The sequence below is a fragment of the Spea bombifrons genome, chromosome 6, assembly GCF_027358695.1.
Source record: "Spea bombifrons isolate aSpeBom1 chromosome 6, aSpeBom1.2.pri, whole genome shotgun sequence".
NCBI lineage: Eukaryota > Metazoa > Chordata > Amphibia > Anura > Pelobatidae > Spea > Spea bombifrons.
This window is the reverse complement of record NC_071092.1, coordinates 42,457,719-42,482,645: the sequence shown is the minus strand read 5'-3', so window position 1 is coordinate 42,482,645 and position 24,927 is coordinate 42,457,719. Positions and strand designations below refer to the sequence as shown.

General features: G+C 43.3%; 1 protein-coding gene across 3 annotated transcripts in view; it reads left to right on the top strand.

Moving 5' to 3' along the window:
* The window catches only part of MAST2 (microtubule associated serine/threonine kinase 2), a 79,447-nt gene that overhangs the window by 37,684 nt on the left and 16,836 nt on the right, over positions 1 to 24,927 (top strand). For 2 of the 3 annotated variants that reach the window (XM_053469932.1, XM_053469933.1), the window contains 6 exons: positions 11,131 to 11,222; positions 16,578 to 16,653; positions 19,615 to 19,693; positions 21,043 to 21,197; positions 24,086 to 24,161; positions 24,454 to 24,657. In XM_053469932.1, the coding sequence (XP_053325907.1) occupies positions 11,131 to 11,222; positions 16,578 to 16,653; positions 19,615 to 19,693; positions 21,043 to 21,197; positions 24,086 to 24,161; positions 24,454 to 24,657 (682 nt within the window). Of the gene's footprint in view, positions 1 to 11,130; positions 11,223 to 16,577; positions 16,654 to 18,318; positions 18,340 to 19,614; positions 19,694 to 21,042; positions 21,198 to 24,085; positions 24,162 to 24,453; positions 24,658 to 24,927 lie in introns of all 3 variants that reach the window. The other variant, XM_053469930.1, reaches the window with a different exon arrangement.

Sequence of the window (24,927 nt, the reverse complement as noted above, 5' to 3'; positions counted from 1 at the left end):
CTCGTCATATTAAAATTAGATTTTATCTTCACAATTCCGTCCCCTGAATAACTGCATTCGCCTTCGTTCATGGAATAGAACATCCGCTTTTCTATTCACCGCAGTGTAATATCCGGACTGGAAGCTTATGGGGGCTTTCTTAATATCTCTGAACTTTTCGAGATGAACACTTTAGTTCTGGGGGGGGTGTGTTAGAGGCTCGGGGTCAGGCGTGTAACGGAGACCCCTGGTATGACGCTCTTAAAGCCTTGGTTATGCTGGATTCATGAATGTAAAGATTGTAAGCTCTTTGAGCCGGGGCTCTCCTCACCTGTTGTTGTTTCTGTAATTGTTATATCAGGGGCGTCCAACCTGCGGCCCTCCAGCTGCTGCAGGACTACATCTCCCACAATGCTATTTCAGCTAAGGGGCTGGCTGAAGAGTATGGGAGATGTAGTCCTGCAGCAGTTATATACTACTTATGTCCTGTCTCCCCATTATACAGCACTATGGAATATGGTGGCGCTATATAAAAACAATACATAATAATGAATGCCCAGAGACACCTGAAGATGCATCAGCTTGTCTTAAACCGGCCTGTGCCCAGTTTAGAATTTAGGTACCAGGCAAACGATAACGAGAGACCCAGAGAGGATGTAAGAGGTTAACGGCTGCTCGAGGCGTGATGTAAAGCTCTCCTTTACGTGTTTACGACTGTAAACATCCGTTCCCGGCATGAAGCGGGAGCTGAAAAGAGAAGTCATTCCCCCTTTTCCTTTATGTTTAGTGGAATCTTTAAGCTTTTCCGATCTCAATTAGTTTTTCCCTTTATAACTATAGATATTATTTTTTTTTTTAAAGTCTGTGCAATATGTTATTACGGGGCCGCTGTACTGAGCTTTAGTAGTGACAGTATAAAGTGCTGTTGTGAAAAGGTGCAATCGCTATAGCAACCAACAATAACCCGCTGACTGCTCCACACAGGCTGACACAGCCTTACACTATAATTACCCTTTATGTGTAACCAGCACCAATAAAACAAGCTGCCCTCCTCACCTTTCACTTCCAAATAGTTGGGATCTGGTGCTGTACTCGTGAGCCAGAATATTTCCGTCCATACCGATCATTAATCCTGTTTTAGAAACTAGTTACTCGCCAGATATTTGCGATTTTAGATGTTTACAAGAGCTGTACAGCAGACCTGGAATATTCCATAAAGGTAATAAAATAATCTACATTCCAGATGAGTTTCAGTGCTCTGTACAGAGCCGGCTCACAGTTCTGACAGTTTCCCTTTATTCTGCAGTCCAGATCATTTGAGAAACCGGCATATAATCTGTACCTATTATCACAATCTGTCTGGAAAAATCTTTCTATGGCAAAATCTTAAGGTTCCGTTCCACTACTACAACTCTTTAAAGAGAAGAAAGAATTGCAGATCTGTCGTTCTCCTCTTTAGTCGGATGAAAACCACTCAAACTTTTAAGAAGACTTTACACGTAACACAATCCTGTGTGACCCAGCGGCAGGGCTGAAACCGGACCCTGGACAAAGCGTCTGTGTAACCGGACTGCGCTGGCGAGCGTGCGTGTTTAGATGCGTATGGAAGTTCACTCGGCTCTACGCTGCTTGTAAAGATATTGTGGGGAAATTGTTACCAATATGTATAAGCTGTAGACCTATATGTGTGATAGATATAGGTGTGTGTCTATGTATGTATATATATGTATGTATATGTAATAAAGTCTGATTCAGCGCATCTTTTGGTGGATCAATGGATTCGCGTTTTCGTGTGAAATGGGAAAACCTGCTTGTCTGGGTGATTTGTTTGAGTTGCTGGCGTGTCCATTATCCGTCTGTTTGGTATAGGTAGATTTTATCGCTACGTACGCTTTATATACCCCTCTGTATACAGGGTATATGAGCCTGTGCTGATGTTATAGATGTGCCTTAAGAGCAAAGCCTTTTTGGTGCTTGGAGGAATTTTAAGAACCCCCCCCCCCAAAACCCCCCCATTATTGGCCCTTCTACAAAACCAGCAGCGCGAGGCATCTGTCTGATGAGCGACTCCCAAACTGAACTCGAAATCAAAGGAGGGATCCGCTTCTAATTCTTCATCGCCCTCCTGAGAGGGAGGGATGTTCGGAAAGGAGGGGCGGCTGAAATCAATCGAGAGCAGAAGCGCTGGGAGCAGCAGGGAGCGATCTGCCTGCCTCGTGTTCATGGAAAGAGCTCCGGGGACGCTCGCCGGCTGCATCACCGTCCGTTTCCTCGTGTCCCGAGGCCGGTCCTTTAATGCATGTTGAATGGTGCCAGCCATGAGGGCCGCCCTGGACAATGTCTGACTCTTTCTGGACAGTACTGTCCAACTTCTCTCTGCAGGAGACCAGTATGCTGAGACGCACCAAGAGGTAAACCTGTCTCCTTGTTTTTTCTCCTCCTTTTGCCATTTCTTTGCCCTCTGTTTTAGTTTCCTCGACTATTTATTGGAGAAGTGTTGTCGGAGATGATGTGCAGGATCCCCCGCATGCTTTATACGGTTCCTATTAGCCCCCGGTTATGATTATATTTACCGGTGCACCTATCTACGGAGTGTAGCTAGAAGTAGATGACTTTCCCCGGGTGTATTGGAATGGATGCCCAGACATGGACTTAGGTGCCAGCGATCAGCCATTATTTGGGCTGTGTGGTAGATTTATACATGTGCCGGGGTGGTGAACGGGGGCATTAATTGCCTCTCCAAGCACATCGGTCTCTTCTTAGATGCATGCGAGATGCGGTGTTTTGGGAGTGTAAATATTACACGTGGGGGAGAGGGTTTGAGTTACCGGCCGGCAAACAAACCGTAGGAGTGAGAAATCTCGCACACCTGTTAAAATATTGGCCAGGATTTTAACACCTGGCTTAACCGTCCCAGGCAAAACCCGTCTCTCGTCTGTCCCCGGGGGTGCTGGACACACAGCGTTCACTGGGACAAAAGTGATCTCTGGCAAAAATACAATTTTGGCATTTTATATGAAATCTGATTAAAAAATTGCAGTGGAACAAAAGCTTTGACTTTTTACCCCACACGTAAGTCTTTCTAAAAATTGGTCTGAATTGAAATAATGTACTTTCTTCCTGATTACATTTCCCAGACATACACTATTGAGCGCATAGCCTTGTCTTATTAACCATTTTATTAGGAATCCGAGACTAGCATCTAACATCTAATACACTTTGTGCCAGAGAGCTTCTTCAAATTGATTGCGTCCTTGTCTGGCACATAAAAGGTTAATATCTGTTCAGTCTGACATGGCTGGTATATAAGGGGATTGCTTATCTCCTAATGAGTTTAGAATCGGCTGCATTAAGTTCCTTTTAATTACAGTAACAGCAGCCACCACCCTAGTTTGTTGGACATCAACTCCTATCACCCCAGCGACCCTGCGATGGAGACATTCATATCGGTTTAGATCACTTTCGCCAACTGCTTTTTTGCGGCATTGCCTACGGCGCCAAATATACTGCCCCTACGTTCATGATCGTTGTGAAGCGTGTTCACGCGTGTTTGTGGGTCATTGCGGGACAAAAGCAGCTCTGCTGAGTTTTCCATGTCCTCCTTTGAAATTAACCCTGTGTCGGCTGGACAGGTGTGAAGTAAATTAGTGACGTACCTGTCCAGCTGACAGAGGGTTAAGTAAATTAGTGGCGTACCTGTTGCAGCACAATTATTCTGCAAGTTTTTTTTTGCTGTTCTAAGCCCATGACTTACTCTGCCAGCCGCATAGAGCCGCATGCCAAGTATATATATATATATATATATATGTGTGTGTGTGTACGTATACATCGGCCTTTGTGCCCTGTGACCCGCCGCTCGGTTCGTTCTGTGTCTTGTGACACTTGTAGCGAAGCTCTGAAGTTGCGCGCAGGTTCAGGGGGGCCCTCGCCGTGATGCGTTTGTACTCGGGGGAGTCATAAAGGTTCGATTTATTTGCTTGCAGTTATTCTTTACGGTTTATATATCTATATATCTATATATATATATATATATATATAGATATATATATCTAGATAGATAGATAGATATCTATCTATATATATCTATCTATCCATTTTTGTTTTGTTACCGCTGGAGTACAGCATATACTGTATATACTGTGTGTGTGTTTACATTTCTAGTTGTAATTTTAATCGCAAAATAGTTTTCTGATTGATTCGCTTTTTAAACTTAAATGTGGATTAGCGAGCACAATGTGCCATTGGAACACAGGAGTGATGGGAGTGATAAAGGAGTGATGGGAGTGATAAAGGACCTCTGTACACCTATGAAGATACTTCAGAAAAAATCAGCAGTTTCCAGCTACAATAGTCATTTACAACATTAACCCCGTCTGTGCTAGATTTATGATCCAATTTGTGTTATTTTAATGGACAAAATGTAGCTTTTCTTTCAAAAACAAGGAAATGTCTAAGTGACCCCAAACTTTTGAACAGTAGTGTGTGTGTTATATGTAATATATATAATTTTTTTGAAGCAATTAAGACCCATTGCCCCCGTGTTTAATTCAGAAAATATATAGATGTTATTGAGTATATATCGATGTCATACAATGAAGGACGCTACGTCGTCTGTGATTCCCCGTCCTCTTAGGGTTTATGTATTTCTTCTGTGAGGTTTTTTTTTTTTTTTTCCAGTTTAACTAGTTTTAATATAGTTACAAATTTTAAAGAAATGTTGAATCTGTTTGTTCGGATTTAAATGAAAAGGAGAGGGCCATGTATAAAACTAAATGGAAATGTTATCCGCATAGCAACCAGCGGGGTGTTTTTACTTGTTAGGACACCGCAATCACAAATTCACATTAACCCCTTAAGGACAATGGGCGGTCCCTAAACCCATTGAAAACAATGCATTTTGAGCCTGTACAAGTACGGGCTTTGTCATTAAGGGGTTAATATATATGCAGATAACCCGGAATGGTGGGCTTCAAGGACCCCACTCATGATTTTACAATCTAAGGGATTAACCAATTGTTGCCAACTAAAGATTAACCAACAGTAGACCCCTTCGCTACATTATCTTGTCCTTAACAAACAGCCCTTGGTTTGTGTGAGGAGTGGATTGATATTGTGTGTGTGTGTGTGTGTGTGTGTGTGTCTGATATGAGGATCGCTTTTAATTCCCGGTTACGTTCATCACGTGAAAGTTGGCTTTCAATCCCCTTCCATTAATATTTTAGGAGCTCTGGGTTTAGGAGGGGCCGGTGGTTCAGCTGCAAATGGTCCTTCTAATGAGCTTTAATTGGATCTTAGTGGATCCCAGCAGCCTGTATACTGAAAACGAATGCCTTGCCTGTCGAGGATACTCCACGGCTGCGAGTATACTCCAAGCAGGGGAGTATCTGGGTTTGAACACAGGTGGGTTAGCGCTATGATTTTTTTCCAGGCAGGTATACAGTATATATATGTTAGATATGTTATATGGTATATACGTTAGATATGCTTTACAGGAGCAGACTCCTGGTGACAGCGATGTATGTAAAGTGCAGTCGGGTCGGCGGTCACATGCGGTCCATCACATTCCGGCCGCCTGGGGTTTTGGCCCGGTACGGGGTCACCAGTGCCGTGTAGTCTGTCTCATGACCGGTAATATTACGGAGTACCTGCTGCTTCTAGTAAGTTTCCACTCCGGAAAACCTCCGAAGTTACTAAACAGATATAAAATAATTAAGACATTGGAAAAAATAACGCTTCACCGGAACCTACTGAGCCAAGAAACAGACATCGACGCTACGAATGGCCTCTCGTAAACCGAATTGTTCTAAATTGCTTTTGCGTGGATGGGAAGATTGATGAACCTTTTGTTTGGGCGACTCTCCGAAGTAAGGGGCTAATATATCGGTTCGGAGAGCCTGCTCAAGATGTACTTTTTAGCGCGAGCCGTTTTCCATGAAATACATCAAAAGCAGGAGAATAATAATCTCGGGTCACTTAGTCGTTTTGTATTTTTGAGATGTTGCTGTGTAGAGAGATCAGGATTATCTGTAGTACAAAGGAGTCTGAGCTTTGAGTGAACGCTGATCCGTATCCTATACCAGACAGTCCTTTATACGGCCTATACGGGAAATCCGACCTAGAAGCGTTACTTATATACCCCCCCCCCCGGTATCCCTTACGTTTCTGCGCATGGTAAAGTATTGCAGGTTCCCAATGACACGGAAGCCATGTCCTCGGAAGAGAGTCTTAATGGTGTTTAGATGCCATTCATGTATTTCTAAGTAAGCCGCGTACTGCCTGCCCTTTATACCCCACTTACGGCCCTCGGACGCAGCCCCGGCTGTACGGGTTTGCGGTTCCCGTAGCTCCTGGTTCATCAGAAGAAACTGAAATTTGAAATTCATATATTTATACTGATAAAGCTGTGTTTGATAAATTAAAGGTAGCCATGCATTGTACGTTTATAGGTCTGGCTTCTAACTTCCCGTTTTATTGATCTCTCCCTGTCTGGCTTGTGGATAGAGCCTCTATATGTTGGATAAAATTTAAGAAGAAAATGCACAATATTTTATTATTAGTAGTCACTATGAGATGGGATGAAAACTCAGAACTTGTGCGTTTAGTACATTTCATATAAATGCCAGCTGATACAAAAGTATTTCAGGGTCCTTGTCTTCAGAGCTTACGATCTAAGAGACCTGCAATAAGTGGATCCGTTAGCCAAGTATTTTTTAAATCTTTTAAATGTTTTTCTTGTGTGAAATCCATGGCTGTTTTATGGACAAAGATATGATGCATTTATGCTGCAATATTCATTGTCTGGGTATTGTGTATATATTATATGTGTGTGTGTGTATGTATGTATGTATATGTGTATATATATATATACATACATACATACATACATACATACATACATACATACATACATATAATATATACACAATACCCAGACAATGAATATTGCAGCATAAATGCATCATATCTTTGTCCATAAAACAGCCACACGTGTGTGTGTATATATAATGTCTTGTGAAACGAGTTCGTCTTAGTCTGTCGGTTCTAGTTTTGTTAGACCATTTGGTTGTAGGGACTGTAATATATGTGTATGAATGTTGTATATACGGGTAAATGGAATGTTGCGTAATTTTGTTTGGCTTTATTATACACAAAGATTTAAGTACAAACTTGCTCTGCAATTATTACAAAATATTCAAAAAGAAGCGTTATCCTAGAAATTCAAGTTCTTTTCTGGTAAAATAATAGCCGTGAAGCAGATGCTTGTTGGCGCTTTTATATTATATATTTTTTTCTGAGGAACTAATTATTGCTCTCGCCTGTTTTGTGTCACTCCTTTCAAACTCGCATCCATCTCCAAATTACTGTAATTAAAGGCACAACTTTTTGTGTCTTCTTTACCGTCGCATGCAGCTGGGTCTTTTATGAGCCAGACGATGCCAGACTTCAGATATTGTGAGCAGAAATGTCTTAAATATTTGTTTCCTCCTCATTGAGTCTACTCCTAATGAGCGTCGCTCTTTCACAAAATTATCCGAATCGTTTTAGGCATTGAAAGCGACTCAGACGCCCAATTTCAGTAACCACGTGACGGACTCGCACAGCCTGTTATATGGGTTATATAAAGGCCGTTTTCTAATCACTCACAGCCAAGAGGATGATAAACGCCTTATAACCGTAGACTCGGACGATAGTCTGCCAGGGCTGCGTACATTAATTCAACATATAGAGCAAAAAACTGGCCATAAATGTAACATTAGAGTGAAATGTATACTGCGGTAATTGAGTGATAATCACGTAGGCCGCTCGCAGCTCTGACCGCCTGGTGTTTGGAGCCACGCTCTTATGGTATAACTAATAGAAGTTCCTCGTGTCACTGAGATGGACTATTTAATGTGTAACGTCCGAGTCAGTAAAGTGTTTTTTTTTGGGGGGGGGGGGGTTCCTTGATTTTTTTCATTTCAACCCAGTACTAAAGCCGTTTCATCGCATGTAAGGGTGACAAGACCCAGTGCTTTGAACATACGGGTCCCTATCTATGAAACATTATAGTATAGGTGAATGTATGGTCATAGTAGGTGCGTTACCTGAGCCCACCGGATTTTCTCATATCCCAGCTATCCCTGCTTCCTTAGAGCGTTCCTTGGCACCGGTACATTGTGTGCATTCGCAGGCTCCCTGTGTGTTCGCATGAACGCGCTCTCCGTTACCAATATCACAATATACACACATCAATATGTCAAGCCGTGCACAATATACCATTTTCCTCTTTTCCTACGATTTCTGTTGGGTTCTTTGCTTTCTGCACAAAGCAGGGCGACTCACAAACTGGCATAGCTATAAACCGTGAGCCTCTAAAACACATAAAACCATTTTAGTTGCCCCTTAATGCCACAAGATCGTCGCTCTTCTTCCGTAACTTTCTTGTTACCTCTTGGTCCCTTTTGACTGCGGGACTAGCGTGTGTTGCGGTGCGTCATGGGTGCCAGACGATATGTGCCACTCAACGAAGGAGATAAAACTTCTGCCGGAGCCGTAGGTTTGCTGCTGCACTGCATACAGTGAATTAGTGGTCAAGCGTTGGCTGATGGTCTCAAGAACGGATCTGATCAAACGTAGCGTCGGTGAACGTTTAGGTTCTCGCGAAATTCCCTGAAAATCGCCAGGGTCTTGAGAGAGACCTTATGGAAGGTACGGCCCTCAAACAGCTTGGAGGCAACATACAGACTTCATACATCGTGTATGATATCCATGCGTGATGTTTCTATGTTTAATTCTTATCAGGCAGGGAAGTTTGACGGCCAACCCAAGTGATGTCCTACTCTGAGAGAGTTTGGAAACCTCCTGTAAAGTGCGTTTCTCGTCATCTCGCTGACCTTTATATTATGCAGGGCAGCTCAAACCTTTCTACAGCTTTCTTATATTATGGGGAGTGCTGAAAAGTTATATATTATATATTGGTGGAGATTTGTAAGCCCCGTTTTATTACTCCCACATGAGTTTATTGGTGATTTTGTAAATGTTGACTTATTAATTCAGGGGCATCGTTCCGTCTGTCAGACCCCCCCCCTGGTTTAGAGATATTTATCTGACTCAATCTGCTCTTTGAGGGATTCGGAGAGCATTGAGTTTCAAGCCGGACTAATGGGCCGTGGAACTCAAGAACAGGATAAGCGATGCTGCCCCCCAGGGAGCGTCTGATTTCCGGATCAGATATCCCGAGCTCTGATTACTAATCTCTTGTCTTGGCAGCGCATGTGTCTCCCAAAATTACATTAAAATGACCCCGCTATGGAAGAATGAACGTTACTCTGAGTGCTTTAATATGAATTCATCCAAAACAAGGGGAAAAAAAATCATTCACCGGATACAGAAGCGGCAGCCATACTGGCCTCCTCCGCCATGGTCCAACAATTCTTTCCACTGATTGGCTCCTTGAAGCAGCCAATCAGTGGCAGGAAAGTGTTCCCGTTGACTTTATTGGGCCTACTTTCTACACACATGCAGTGTTACCCAAGCCAGTGCTGGAGGGAAGTGTTATCAGGTGCTTGTTTGCCCCGCCACGTCTCCTGCATGGCATTTAGCTGGGGTAAGGGGGCAAATACTGTCACCTCTATACCTGCAGTGTGCGTGCTTTAGAGGAGCAGGTTTTTGGTGATTTAGCACTTTCACAAATTTGTTTTATCTTTCAATGTATGTTTTCAGCAAACTACTTTGTTTTTTTTTAAGTGTGGTTAATGGTTTATGTGGATTGTAATCGGTTTGTTCAGAGTATCTAGAAACGGTATGAGAATCCATTAATCTCAGCCGTTATGTGAGATCCTGTGCATTGAAGGTAACGTACGTCGTGTCATTGAATGACCTCATTCCCCGTATACATGCTCTGGAGGAGCCTGGCATAGTAATGAGATGAGGTCATCTCTATTTAAACGCAGATACAATAGATCTAACCCTCTCCTGTAAGGGAGACGCTACAGTTTCAGCGCGCCGCACCATCTTTAAATGCCTTTTTAAAGGGGAAGCCACATGGATAAAAAAAACAACTTTTCTTTGGGAATTCCAAAATACTAAAAATATGCAGCAGTGAATAACATTGAGCTTATCTTCATATTAATACAATAACCTTCATTTATCTACAGATATAATCATACAGTGTGTTTCTTTACTGATAAAGATAGAAGTATGTGAATGTGTGCTTATATAATATATATATACTGGTATAGAGATATATTCCGGTGTATGTTTGTGTATATATATAGATAGATATAATATACGGTATATACCTGTGCTGGTCGCTGGGGGTATTTTAGATCCCCCCCCTGCTGGCTGAAAAACTCTAATTGATTTTCTTTAACGATCTCGGCTCTAAAATAGGTGTCTTTTTATTTCCAGCCTTCACATTATTTTCTTGTTTACCTTTAAGTCAGTTTGCTTTTTATTTGATTCTTTTGTTTAATTTTTCTTTGTTATATGACTCGCGTGGCCAGTCTCCTACGAGAAATGTTTGGCCGGGGTTTGATGTTTCCTCTCCATGGTTATTCTTTAATATGTTCCTTGTAGCAGCAGCCAAACGAGTTTAAAGAGCAACCGTCAATGGAAGCTCTTTCCTGCCAATGATTGGCTGCTTCAGTAGAGATGGGGGGGGCAGAACTCAGCCGCTCTGGAGCTGCAGCTTCTACAGTGTTTTTGTATTTTTAAAATAAATAATCCATGTTAAAGTTCCACAAAGTTGCCGGGGCTGTATGGGGCATTATTGTGTGTCTGTAAGAAAGTGACGGGTGCTTTTCAGGGCTGAGTTCCGTTATGGTTTTATATCAGATCTTGTTTATCACTAAGTATTTGTGAACGTTTTTTTTTCAGTTATTCCAAATAACTAATGATGAAAATGAGTTTAAATGTTGCCAAAAATAACCCTTGGGACGCTGTTGTCAGTAATGTGATGTCTTCTCTTTTTCTGAAAAACATATTAAATTTACCAATTAAATAAAATCGATATAATCCATTTTTGAGAATGCAGTTGATGTCCCGGCTAACCTTCGCCCTCTTGGCGGTCCTTTCTTTAGAGTTTCTCCTACTGATAGAAGTTCCTCCTTCGTACAGAAAACACATTTCACTAATTGTAACAATCTTTTTTTCCTCCTCTTTCCCCCGCAGCTGCCGCACCAGCAATCGGAAGAGTTTGGTTCTGGCTTCCAGCACATCTCCGACCTTACCTCGACCTCACTCGCCCCTCCATGGACACACAGGTAAGCCGCGATTCCTCCCCAGCCGCCTGACAGGACATGATTAATGGCTCTCATATTCATCTCGCAGCCATCCGGCTGGGGCACAAATTGATATTTCCTCCTCCGCTGCGGCTGGGAGACGGGCTGTAGGTGACCCGCATGCAGCCCGCCGGAGAGACGTCTCCTTATTATTATTTTCCTCTCTTACACGAGTAATGAGTTGATTTTTTTTTTCTCCTTTGATGTGGTTTGACATTAACCGTCACCGCCTGCACCAGAATCATACGCGGTTTCTGGTGTTAATTTATGTGATAAACGCACGACGACGGGGTAGAGCTGGAGCTTGCCTAGGTTTTTATTTGACTTCTAAATTAATATTGTGGTTTTGTTTGTGGGAAATAGCCTTTTTATTGTTATTGAGTCCGTTGTGTGGGGTCCGAGCAGTAATGGTTCATAAAGTGTTATCCGCCAGTAAATAAAGTGCAGACGCCTCTTTAGATACAGAGAAATAATCTAAAATCATAGGAGGAAGGCGCAGAACGTATCTGTTGTATTTCTATTGCTAGAGAATAAAGGGGTAACCGGTGTTCTACGGTTTATCTGGAAATCCCGGAGCCTCAGAAGTACCCAAATAATCAGCGAGGTAATTTAAGGCTCTCCTACAGCCTAGTCTGGAGATCAAACCTTTATCCAAGAAACAGCCCTTTCTTCTTTAAGAGATGTAATCCCAAACACGTAGATGGCGTTCTGCAGCCGTTTAAAGCCATGACGGTCCTGGCACCTCAATTGTCGCTAACTGTATGTTAGTGCGTGATGTGCCCGAACCGTCAATTGTCATCAAGGGGTCACAAAGCGCTCGTGCAGCGTTCTGGTCGCTGGCGTGATACATATTGTTAAACGGCTGTCATGTTTTGGAAGTCTGGAAAGTATCGCAGGCGCGTTCTTGCTCCTGTGGCGGATCCCAGGTATCGAGTTCTTTCCTCCTAAGTTTGAGAAGCGTAAATAACTCGTCGGGGTAAACTTGCCACCAATTGGTTTGAAACGGGGGTCTCCGTGATTTCCGTCACCTGAAAATTGCTCTAAAATAGTGATTTTTCAGAGAGAAACGGTCTGTAGCATGATGAGCGTCTCCAGTTTGGCGGCTGATTTCTTTAGCAGCGTGAGTGACGCCGTAGCGAGCGCTGCCTGTGCTTAGTGTCATATTATGGATTCCTGCGTATGTTTTTAATATGAAAATCCTCTTAATGCTTAAGCTGGTTTTCCTCTACAATCCTATCAGCAGAAGCCATTGCCCTGGCGGAGCGGGATCTTATAGACGAGTTTGACACATATAGACCGGGAACGGCTGCGGCTATAATCCGGCAGCCCAAATTTCTTCGGCCCGGCGAGATTTCAAGTTGCAGGAGGTAGAAAACGTTTCTTTAATCACCCGACACCCGTCTCGTGGAAGACGGATTCATCTCCATCCCTTATTAATAAGTCCGCTTGCTGCTGGGGTATTTAACCTTTTAAATAGCAAAAGCTCTCAAGCCGTTCTCAGATGTGACGTCTTTGGCCTACTTTTTACTTTTTTAGTGTAGTTTTGCATAATTTGTATTACGGTTAAAACGCCGCCTCACCTTTAGAATAGATGTGCGAGGACTTGCTATGTCTGACGGGTAAGTCTTGGCTGATTAACACTTTATTATACTTTTATACTTTATGGACTTTTGGTTTAAATCGGTCCAACTCATGCAGCTATGATCTTTACCCTCACCGAAGCTCCTGAGAGGTACTCAGCCCTATTTACGGGGGTTATTCACTAAAGTTGGAGTGTGAGAGTGTACAGGTATTTTAACACCCTTAATTCCCTATCCATTATGAAGGAGGAGGAATCTGGCAGAGTGGCTGTGCTGGCCCTGTATAATGCATACTTCAACCACGGAAGTCAATGTTTTTATGTGTTATGGATGGACGGCGCTGGGTTATAAAGCAGTTTACCACCCCTGTTGGGTTGCATTAAAAGTTAATGTGCGTTTACTAAAGAAAAAAAAAACTTTTAAGGAGAAGCTGCAGTACGATGCCTCCTCTGTGGTCTGACATTTTCTGCCAGTGATTGGCTGCGCTGAGCCAGGCTTAGTGCTTATTGGCTGCGAGTTTATCACATGGGAGAAGATGTCTTACGGCCAAACACATCTCTTTCACGCCAAGGAGCTTCTTAGAAGAAGTTGTTGTTTTCGTGGTTCTAATAATTCCTACAGACTTTGACTTTATAAAGATCTGTACACCAAGAGTGTATTTTTAAATTATATTTCCCGAGCGGACCCGTGGAACGGGCGCTAGAATTCACTCAGCCCTAAAATCTAATTAGAGGCAGCGGCTAAGTAGAATCAGACAGCACAACGTTGCCCTTTGTCTGTTCTACCTGAACGTATTGTGTTTCAGACGGCATCTTTAATTTATTTGCGATGCCGGGCAAGCCGGTGGATGACAAATTAAGAAAGATGAGCTACTTATACCCTCGAGAGGATAGGTTAGTCCCAGGTTATCGGCGACATCTTTTTGTATCTCTCTCCATGCGTAGACGGTTAGGATTGGTATTAAGCCGTTCTTTGAAGGTCTCATTGCGGTAACTTTCTGATTAAATGCGTTAATAGTCCTTGAATATAATCACCTTTTTTTTCCTGGACAAAGTTCTTTTTAAATTACTTTTCCATTTAAAGCCCTGACTATTTCTGATGTATTTGAGCCAAGCTTATTAATGGAGATCGTGAAAGAAATGTCCAGGAGATTGCGCATGATTCACGTCCGAGAGAGGAGAGAAGAAAAAGTCTTCAGTGTTTAAATGTCGTTTGTCCGCTTTGGCGATTTCTTGGCAGTACTTTGATGGGAATATTAACTTTATCCCATTCCTTCAGATATGAATTTTTTCGGTCAGGTACTAATAATTTGCTTAAAAAAAAAAAGTATTTAAGAGATTACAGATTATATGAACCGACCCCCCCCCCTCCCCCTCCTCCGGATATTGGAAACACATTTTATTTGATCCATACTTTCATGCATTGCTTTAATTGTATGGACGGTGCGTAGCTTCACATTTCATTTTGTGGTCCCATAACACCCGGGCGCTCCGTGCGCCCATGCAGGACAGCGTTGTGGTTTGTATGAGATGCGCTCGGTCAGATACACACCCTGCTTGCCGGTGTGCGCAGGCGCTATGCCCACCGCTGGCCAGCCGTGTAAGAGTTCAATGGTGTCTAATGAGAGGTGCTCCCGTTGGTTTCAGCAGGGGGGGCTTTCCTGACACCGGCTCTGTCAAGCAGCCAAAACTGCTGCAAGCTTAATAGGAGTCTGCGTTATTTGCTAGTGAGGGCTGAATATCGCTTTACCTTTCGTTAACGGCAGTTTAAAATGAGAAATTGTCACTAATTTTAGGAATGAATGCAGCAACAATGTAACTTATAATAATAATAATAACAATAAAGTATACATGACCTACAACAATGAGAACAATGTATCAACAGTTTGCTACTTTCTCAATTACACAACATAAAAAGAACGGTTGGGTTCAGCAAAGTGCAGCTAGCATTCTACCTCTCATACATAATGAAATCTATCATACCCCGGGGGGGGAGATTATGACAAAAAATATAAAGTTGCTGTCCCACAACGCGTTTCGCTGAACACCTCCAGCTTCATCAATCTGCTTGGGGGTTACGATGGTATAAGTTACCCTAAAAGCTGTTTCATTTCCCAAAACCCAGTGCGTTTATTTAATTTTGGGTATTTTTGGATTCCGTTCTTTTGCTCAGTAAATCGTTTTTTTAGTTATTAGGCAGAGATCTGTTCAGGGAGATAATTTCCGCATGTAGGAAGATGAGATTGTTTGCCCGGGGGGCTGTTGTCTGTTTGTGTCTTGGTGTGAGCTCTGCGTGTTGGACTGGATTGGGAAATACTCTGTAATTACTGAAACCCGATTCATAAATCTATCACGGCCATAGTCCGCCTGAGGCGCTGTTATTATCTTATAGCACCGTCTCCGGCGTCGGCCTTTGTTGTGAAATTGACTGTTGGCGGAGCTTCCTCGAGCCGTTATTATCAGACTCTTTATTCCTTGTTTGCAAAGAGGATTACGGCCCCGTTTCTCAGAATACAGTAAAAAGGTTCTCCCGGGAATTCGGGACCGAGTCGCTTCTCCGTTTTGACGCAATCTCCAGAAACGCGAGACTGGTGGGGCCGCCTTCCTCATCCATCCGCTGCCATGAAGTGTTATATTAACCCTTTATTAACGATAATGCTCTGTGATTGGGACAAAGGGTGGTACATTAAACATGAATACATTCTTTACTATAGTCCTTTAAAGTAGATGATTTATGTTTATTTCATAGATTCCATCATCTCGTAGGCCAAAGGATAAGGCAATAAGTTTAACTTTTCCAAACAATGCAAAGTTTGGCTTTGTGTTTAATCTACTTGTCAGTTTAAGGAACGCTGAGCAGAGGTAAGACACAGATGATTGATTTGGCTCCCCAATGCTGCAATGAATCGCCTTAAAGACTAAAGGGTGATGTGTTATTTATAATCATTTTTATTATTATTATTACTCGTGTTCCTGTCTTGTTCACTGTAGAGGAAGCGGCTCTGCGGGATTACAATTGATGAATTATAGTTTTTATGCTTTGCTTTGTTAGTACTTAAGTATCATCTCGCTTGTAAGTCCGCCGTGTGAGTGGCACTCGGGTTTGAGTATGCACAGCTCGCTTTCCTGTCCGGTCTTACTCCGAGAAACACAATCTTTGTTCCGCTTAAAAAACACAGGACTGAACACGCGCGGAAGGAACCATCTGAGGATCGTGGTTAGTAGAGAAGACGTCCTAATCTTGGATTGCCTGTAATCGGCAGCGCTGCGGTTTATTGAACGGCTCGATGTACGCCACCGAATGCAAATTTCTTTCCAGACATCAGAATTTCTTTCTGTAAAGATTAGCCCAAACAGAGCTGGCCTCCCCGTGGTTTGCGTGCGATCTAAATGACAATACGGCTTTGCGGACGGCTGGAAGCGGGGTGCACCTGCGGACGATCGGCGTGCAGCTGCGCGGCGGCCTTTCTGTGTTTTATGCAAGGAACGTTCAGATGCGACGTCCCCTTACAGGAGGTCATCGCAGTCATTGCACTCCCAGAGTATCCGTTCCGCGCATGCACCCCTTATATTCAACTTGTTCTGAAAATCACTAAAAAATCTTACCTTACCAGGAATAACGTCCTATTTGAAATTGTGCGATTAGAATTGGTAATGGAACAGGGTTACTTGGCACGTCCATCTTTTATTTCAAGTGACCAACTTTCACAGCCTTTTCTTGCTACTGACCCTAAATTCTATGTTTTTTGTTTGCACAGGTAACAGCCCGCTGGACAGCCCCCGCAACTTCTCCCCCAATGCCGCTGCTCACTTTTCCTTTGTTCCTGCGCGGAGGTAGGTGGCACGTGCGTGTGTGTTCGTGTGTGTGGTCTTTGTGTTGATTGCAGAAAAATGTAACATTTTGGATGGTGGGAATGTACGTTTTGCTTAGAATATATCCTGCATGGATCTTAGTTTGGCCCCCCGAGTCTCTGGAAGAATGGGCAGACTGTCCGGGTCCCTCGGCTTGGAGCGAATTGTTTAATGATATCCGAGAAGGCCAATTGGTGGTATATGTTAGCTGTAATCCCTGCTTGAATAAAGGTGTAAACCGAATAATCATACCTCTTATAAATCATGACATTCATAAAGGGCCATTGGCAATTTGCTAGAACAAGAATCCGTTGTGGCTATGTCGGCTTATTCATGATATTCCGCCGGAGGGAGAGTTACCGTGAAGGTTTTGGCAAAAATATATAAACAGACAATAGAAACTTTTACTGTGAAATTACACACTTATTACCTACACGTCACTGTACGGACCTCGCCGACCCACTAATAATCCACACGTTGGCGCAGACGTCACTAACCTCGGTGGGGTCGGGGTCCGCCCTGCGCGGTGGGGTCGGGGTGTGTGCGGGGCTCGCCCTGCGCGGTGGGGTCGAGGTGTGTGCGGGGCCTGCCCTGCGCGGTGGGGTCGGGGTGTGTGCAGGGTCCGCCCTGCGCGGTGGGGTCGGGGTGTGCGGGGCCGCCCTGCGCGGTGGGGTCGGGGTGTGCGGGGCTCACTAATGGATGCGGAGATACCATGAAGTATTTCCATGCTGAGGCTCGTTAAAGCTCTAGAGGATGTCTCCGCTGTCTGACCTTTCCCTTATATAAATATTGGGAGATAAATAACTCTTCCTCGCAGGCAGTCAATCATAAAAAGCTGCCTTTATCCCATTTCTCTATTGGAATGTGTTGCGGTGTCCTGCAGCTCATGGAAATGTCAGGTTTATTCTCATTTTAAATGTTTTATTGACCCCCCCGATGCAATAATGCAGAGACTCATTTGTCTCTATTAAAGACGGCCGTTTACCGTGTGAAATCCCCACCATCGGAGACGCTCGCATTACATCTGTTTTTACGACTGAGTGCGGATATGAGCTGAAAGTGTCTTACTCGCTAGCAGCGAAAACCAGTGCCTTTCTTCATTACACCACAAGGGGGCAGTAATTATGCATTTGGCGTCTGCATCGGGCAAAATCCCTATTTACTCACAAATTAAATCTGTGAATGAATGGGATGTGATTGTTAATAATAGAAACCAGCAGTTTATGGAGTGCGCACTCGGAGTACACAGATGGGCCGCCTCATATTGTAGAGGCCATTTTGTCTTAGTGGAACAGCACCTTTATCTGTGTCACTTGTGTTCAGACAATGAGACAGCTATTTCTTGCTAATTATAAATATACTAATTAGGAAACTTGTGCCCGTTTATCTCTAGGCTGTGAAGCTGAAGCTGGTACTTATTCGCCAGGTGCCGGGGCAAACTCGTTGCCTGTAATTTAATAAATACACAGCGCCTGAAAATGGGTTAAACGTGGGAATTTTTGTGATTTTAAGCAGCGTTCAGATCGGCCGTCATGTATATGTTTTAGGCCAGCTGTGCACATTTGTAATCTGAAAGTTCTGAATTTTGTTAATGGGATTCCATGTGTTTCAAATCCTAAATACGTGTTTATAATCTCTTCAATCCAGCCATGGACACAGAGCCGACAGGTAACGAGCTCCGCCCCCCCCCCTTCGTTTTGCATGAGAATCCTCTGATTTGAGGTTTTTTGCCTCAGCTCTATGACATTGTGTAATAGTTTATTGCGCACATGAACATTAAGAAAGTGTGTGATGTAGGAAGCACGCGTACCGTACCCTCCATTGTGTGTCTGTATCATGCCTGCATCTCATGAGACACAGCCACACCGTTCTACACGCGTGTTCGGAGTATGGCCGCCATTCTGTAGTAAAATGGCCTTATTGCCATCTCAGCCAATGGAAGCCCAGGCAGCTAGAACGTTCCTTTGGTGAAAAGAGCCCGGATCGCCTAATACACAAACCCCAAGGCTTCTTGCATGGCTGCTTTGACGTTCTTAGGCCGGTTTTACAGCATGCGTGAAAGCAATCTTTCCATATCCGTCTCAGTTGTTGATTAATTGCAAATGAATGGGGGCACATTGTCAGTTCACCAGAAGCATCCAGAATAATGGCGCTGTTCTGTTTGCAAACGTTACATGTTGTAGATCAATCGGGGTTCTCTCTCTCCGTGTAATGTCCATCTTATACTCGCTAGAGCGGTCACTCCAAAAATGACTCCAGTCTTAATTGCCCGGCCAAACCTCGATGGAGATAAACCAGGCTTTCTCCAATCCCTCCCTGCGTTACTGTATACAGCGCTGGGGTTAATGCTCAGGGAGAAAATACTTTATTCCGCGGGGCTTCCCCATGACGAGTGAAACGTTCCAGGGGCGTCCGGGAGCTTTCTAGGCATCCTATGAGGTGCAACGTGAAAAGACAAGATGTCTCGCTTAGACGTTTTATTGAGGAAAATACATTGCTATTTATAATAAGATGCTAGCGTTCCGGCCAATAATTGTTGCGTTTTCACCGCCGTAAATGACGGGGTGGGATATACGTAGCTTATTATGGAGCTCAGGCTTGACCTAGACTGAGCTTTTTTTAATGCTATTTTCTCGTTCTGATCTGGAATTGGTTTGTGGAAATGGAAACGTCGGGTAATTTGTTGTAATCATAGCCTCATAACCAAATTTCATTTATTTTCCGCTGCCTATCACGGGTTGAAATGTGTCAAAACGTGTGCTTTGCAGCTTTCGAGAAGATTGCGTGTGAACGTGTGTACATCCGTCTAGATTCATTCTGTCTGTGGCCGTCACGCTGAGTTTTCAATTACACCCTGAAACGCGATCATCCATAGACTCGTTCACCGCTAATGGGGACAGACAGAACGTAACCGTGTGGTTTTCCCTTTTGTTTTGTTTATAGGACTGATGGACGCCGCTGGTCCTTGGCATCCTTGCCTTCTTCGGGATATGGAACCAACACTCCCAGTTCAACGGTTTCAGTGAGTGTTTGTCGTTGTGTTTCTTGTTCCCACGCCTGTGGTTTTCTCCAGTCTGTACTCGTCATTTGGTGCCTGTTCCCTGTACTCCGCGTCTGCCCAGAACACGAGCATCTCCTTTCCTTTCTGAGTTGTTTTGCGTTTTATTTATGGTTATTCATTTAGTTTGGTGGCCGCCAACCCAGAGTGATTAACCTAAGTGGACCTGTCTGAGTCGCTAAGATCCCGACAATTGCACAGTTTCTTCTTACTAGCGGGTCTTTGATGAGATGTGGTTATCTAGTGGAGAACCCACCAACATGATGCCTGGTTCTACTAACCAAAACCCAGACTTGTAAAGCATTTAGATTTCCTTAATTTGGATCCTTAATACTACACTTAATACCCTTTAAATTTGCCCCACCCCCCATCTATTTTCTATTCGGGGGATGTTCATTTGAACAAATTCCCTTGCATGTGATATACAGGCAAGGCTCTATTGAGACCCCCATTCCCATTGATTTTATTGAGTTTTTCTGCCACTAACTGGCTGGCCAATCAGTGGCAAGAATAGTCGAATCATGGAAAAGGGAAGCTGTAGCTTCTGCCTCAGGTAAGTGCTTAAAAAAAGATTATGGTGAGTGTGGATGTCTGGGTGCACGTGCTTCTCTTACCTGGAGAACACATGGCACCCATGGACGGCCCTGCCTCGCAACTTACAGGACTTAAAGGTCCTGCTGCCAGATCTCACACCTTCAAAGGTCTACAGGTCAGGAGGTGAAGGGAGACCTACGCAATATTAGGCAGGTGGTCCGTAATGTTATGGCTGATCGGTGTGTGTGTGTGTATATGTATGTATGTGTATATATGAATATATTTATATTTAATGCATTAAACTGTCCCTTTAACGTTGTGGCTTTGGGTGCCCTTTGAAGTTAAAAACCTCACTCAGCAGGAAGGTGTTGCATGACTTGCTCAGGTAGTGGAGTTAGTGAGGTAGTGATTAAAATAGCCAGTGTGTGTCGATAAAATGAGCTGCATTTTAACAAATCTTTTTGGAGGTGGAGGTCTTTAAGAATCAATAGATCTCTGTACAGCCTCTGGAACTGTGCATTTTAGTATGGGTTCCTCCTTGGGAGTCTGTGCACCTATATGATATATCTCAATGCTCTGGAGCAGGTGTGATGGTCCTAGGGAAGCCCACGGGGGTCGATTGCCCTGGTCCCCACTATGATTAAAGATGGCCCAGGGCATAAGATAGCGGACATTCTCCCCCTCCTGTTCAACTTTGGTCTCTCCTCCATCTCCACTCATGGGCAGTCCCGTATGCATGCGTTTTTAGTGTTTTTCTTTTCTGTGTTTTCTGTACTCAGTCATCATGCTCATCTCAGGAGAAGCTGCACCAACTTCCCTATCAACCAACGCCGGACGAGCTTCACTTCCTGACCAAACATTTCAGCACCGAGAGCATCACTGACGAGGACGGACGCCAATCACCAGTCATGAGACCTCGATCCAGAAGCCTCAGGTGAGCAGCTACATGTTCCCTAAAGGATTCTACAGCATGCAACTTACCTCCCAGGTGATCATTTAAAGATACATTCATGTCCTCTATTGGACCGGTCCAGGTAACATAATCTAAACCTCCCCATTTCCCCACCAGTACAAATTACAGATTAAGTCCTTCCTTTTCCATCACAAAGTAGGAGGTTTCTTTGTGCACCAAAAAAAAAACACGTTAAAACGTAACCTTTAATAATATACAATAAAATGGGAAGCCTCTGAAATAATCGAATAATTAATAAGGGGACAAATGCGATAATTAGGGCAACATTTCCGGCGATAATATCTCCGCTCCTGGTGACCTAATCCTGCCTGCCTTTAAAGCGAGCGCGGAGTTCCTGGTTAGTCGATTAGCCGTGTAATTATCTCGCTGGATGTTCACCTCATAGCTGGATACCGTTTTATGATGCAATGCATTCCTCCGCATCCCCTGCCACACTCAATCACATATTTAATTTGACATTTTATTTCGGTGGCGATTTGTTCCTGCAAATTTCCATATCCCTCGGGATTCTTCCCATAACCTTTTGCTTTCTCTCTTCCTTTGGCTGCCGGTTTTAAAATGAAGCTGATTTAAATTCCCACTTTTTTTCCTCGGCTCGGCAGAAGGTTACTGATAAAATTCATACAATCCTTTCAGATTTCGAATTTCTTCCCACCATACTGTGCTTATCAGCCCTCCTGATGTGTCGTCGAGATTGTATTTACCTTCCGTCCTGCCCGGGAGGCAAATATTCTTTTTTTTTATTATTGCTGACTATATTCAGTTTAATAAATGTTCCTTTTTGACACATTTAATTCCCAAGGGCCATTATCATACTGAGATATTGTGACTTATTCAGGTATTATTTTGAGCCCCTTTTCCTCACATTTGAAACGAAGGCTCACCAGGACGGTTAATTATTATTTTTTTTTAATATTAATACACTATTTTTCACTGTGGACCTGTCGCCTGTAATTAACCCCAAGGGATATCGCTTCGGGGTCCAGGGGTCTCATGGATATATATCGTGTCCATTTTTCCCCACTTGTCTCTGTCCGGTGTCCCCGTTCTATGTTTATAAATGTGCCGAGCGCTCATGCGTTCCGGTTTCACGCCGTCCCTGTCCTGCGGGAAAGCTGGTTACACGCGTGTCGTCTATAACATGTTTAGGTAATTTCTGCTTTTCCCCCTGTCATTGGCTATAGTCGTGCTTTCTGACGGCAGGCAGGCTGATTGTTACATGCCATTTATCTCCCAGCCACGTGTGTCTGACAAGCAATTGGAGACATGTTGATAAATTAACTTATGCCGGCTGTTGAGGAATGGGTTAAGTTAACAAAGTGAGAAAAGGAAAACTAATAGTTTGCATATTAAGGCATTAAAGTGGGGAGTTGGTACCCGATTCTGTACCACGGTTCCATAAAGCCCACTTAACCTGCGCTTAGAAGCTGGGGTCCCCGTCTAGTTAAATACCCACACAGTCATAGACAAAGCTGCTTTAGTCTTCTTTATCCCGGCACTGAAAGGGTTTGTAGAGGAGCCGTAGAGCCCGGTGACTACCTCTACACGGTAAATAAATGGAGTTTGTTAACCCGAATGATGAAACACTCTGTCTGCCGACACGCTCCGCTGCCTCTCGCACGCTTTAAGTGTGTAATTATTTCTTTATCTGCATTACCTCATTGTCCCCGGAGGGGTCTGAGGGCCGGGGATTGCGTCACCGCATTACACGGCCGCATCGACACTCAGTGGATCCTTCTGCTTAGCATGCGCCACCTGTTACTGCGTCTCACCTGCTGAAATCACCCGATTGCCTCATACACAGCGATAAAATCTGGAAATGTTTATAGCGCCTTTCAGCCTTCATTGGTTCCTCTGACGCGAGATTCAAAGTTTCCAATGTATACCCGAGACTCCAAAAAAAACAATTTCGTCCCTAAAAATGTGTCTCTTATAATGTATGAATATAAATATCATCAAAAGCCTGGCATTCTCTCTCTTTGGTTTATTCATTAAACTGATTTGTAGTTTAAAGGAGATAAAACTCCACCGTACCAAACGTGTACAAATTACGGGGACCGCATATTTAAGAAACCCCTCCATAGCATCTGTAGGCTTCACCGCTGTCCAAAGGGCCGTTCATAACATTTTTTCCATTAATTAAGACCATAATTTGCCGGTTAGTACTGTGTGAAGTTCAGGGAAATTCATTAAAATAACATTTTGTTGTTTGCACATTTTGTTTTGCTATATATACTATATGTATGTATGTATGTATGTATGTATATAAATATATATATATATATATATATATGTATATATATATATATATATAATTAGATCATTTTGGGGCAGCATTGGAACTGATGTGAAATAAGCCATATGGTTTATACCCCAAACATTACGTATTCCTTTCTATTTATTGCAAAACCACAACGCATGTAAGTAATACAGGTGTATCTCGGCCTTGGTGCCGGATACTTTGTATTGCTGTATTCTTTGTGTGGTTTTGATAAGTAAAAGTGACGAGCAGATTCATCACTGAGTGACCTTGTGATGAAGAGGCCAGCCGCTCGCTGCTAGCGCTCCATATTCCTCTACAGACACATCTATAAAACGTTCTAAGATGAGGCTCCGTTTTTTTTTTCTTTAAAACTGTATTTTTGCTTTCAACATCCTTGTCTTTCCAGTGATCCGCCAGTATTATTAAATCTTTAACTTAATACGCAAGCAGCAATTTTTTTGCTCATGTGGCAAAGCGTTGATGATTTTGCTGAACAGTACGTGTTAAACCGTAATTATTTTTACATTTCCAATTAAAATGTCTTTTCATACCTATTTATTTGACTTGCCTATTTGTTTTATTCTAGCCCCGGCCGCTCTCCCATCAGTTATGATGGAGAGATTGTTTTGGTAAACCACATCTATAAAGAGAGATTTCCAAAGGTGAGCTTTTGTACTTCACAGCCGTGATTAATAAAAAGGAGCATTAAAGGAACTGCATCTTTAACATTGGGTGTCTGCGGGGCAGGCGTGAAAAGGCACCTGGCAGCCCTGCCTGAATTTTTTAACCTTATACTAAAGACACTTAAAGAGCTAAACGTATTTCAATACTGAATAAATTCGTATAGAATCGTTATTTTTGGTAACTGGTAGTTTTGGACTGTTTTTTCCCCGATTCCTTGCTGCATTATAAATATAAGTGACGTTCTGTGAATCCTGTGGTTTTTTCCTGTAGGCAACTGCCCAAATGGAGGAAAGACTGGCCGAGCTTATCACCGATAACGCACCAGAGAACCCCTTAGCAGATGGCGTCCTTAATTTTGTCCATCACCAAGTTGTTGAGCTGGCTCGGGACTGCCTTAGTAAATCTCAGGACGGACTCATCACGTCGCGATATTTTTACGAGCTCCAAGAGAAGCTGACAAAACTTCTGCGAGATGTGAGTGCTAATCCGCCGATCCTTTTGGTTCTGCTCCGTATTCGCTCTAAAAAATCCAATATCCAACGGCCTTTCTCAGAAATGTAATCAGAGGATTTAATCATTTCTATTCAAAAGACAAAGTATTCTGTTTTATAAGTTTATTAGGGAACCATTCCTGACGAAGTGTCCGCTTTAGCTTGTTACCCACAGGGCATTTGTAATAGGACTGTTTTACACCGTGGGTTCAAGACATCCATAGGTCGCCAAATGACACTGTACAGCCCTCTA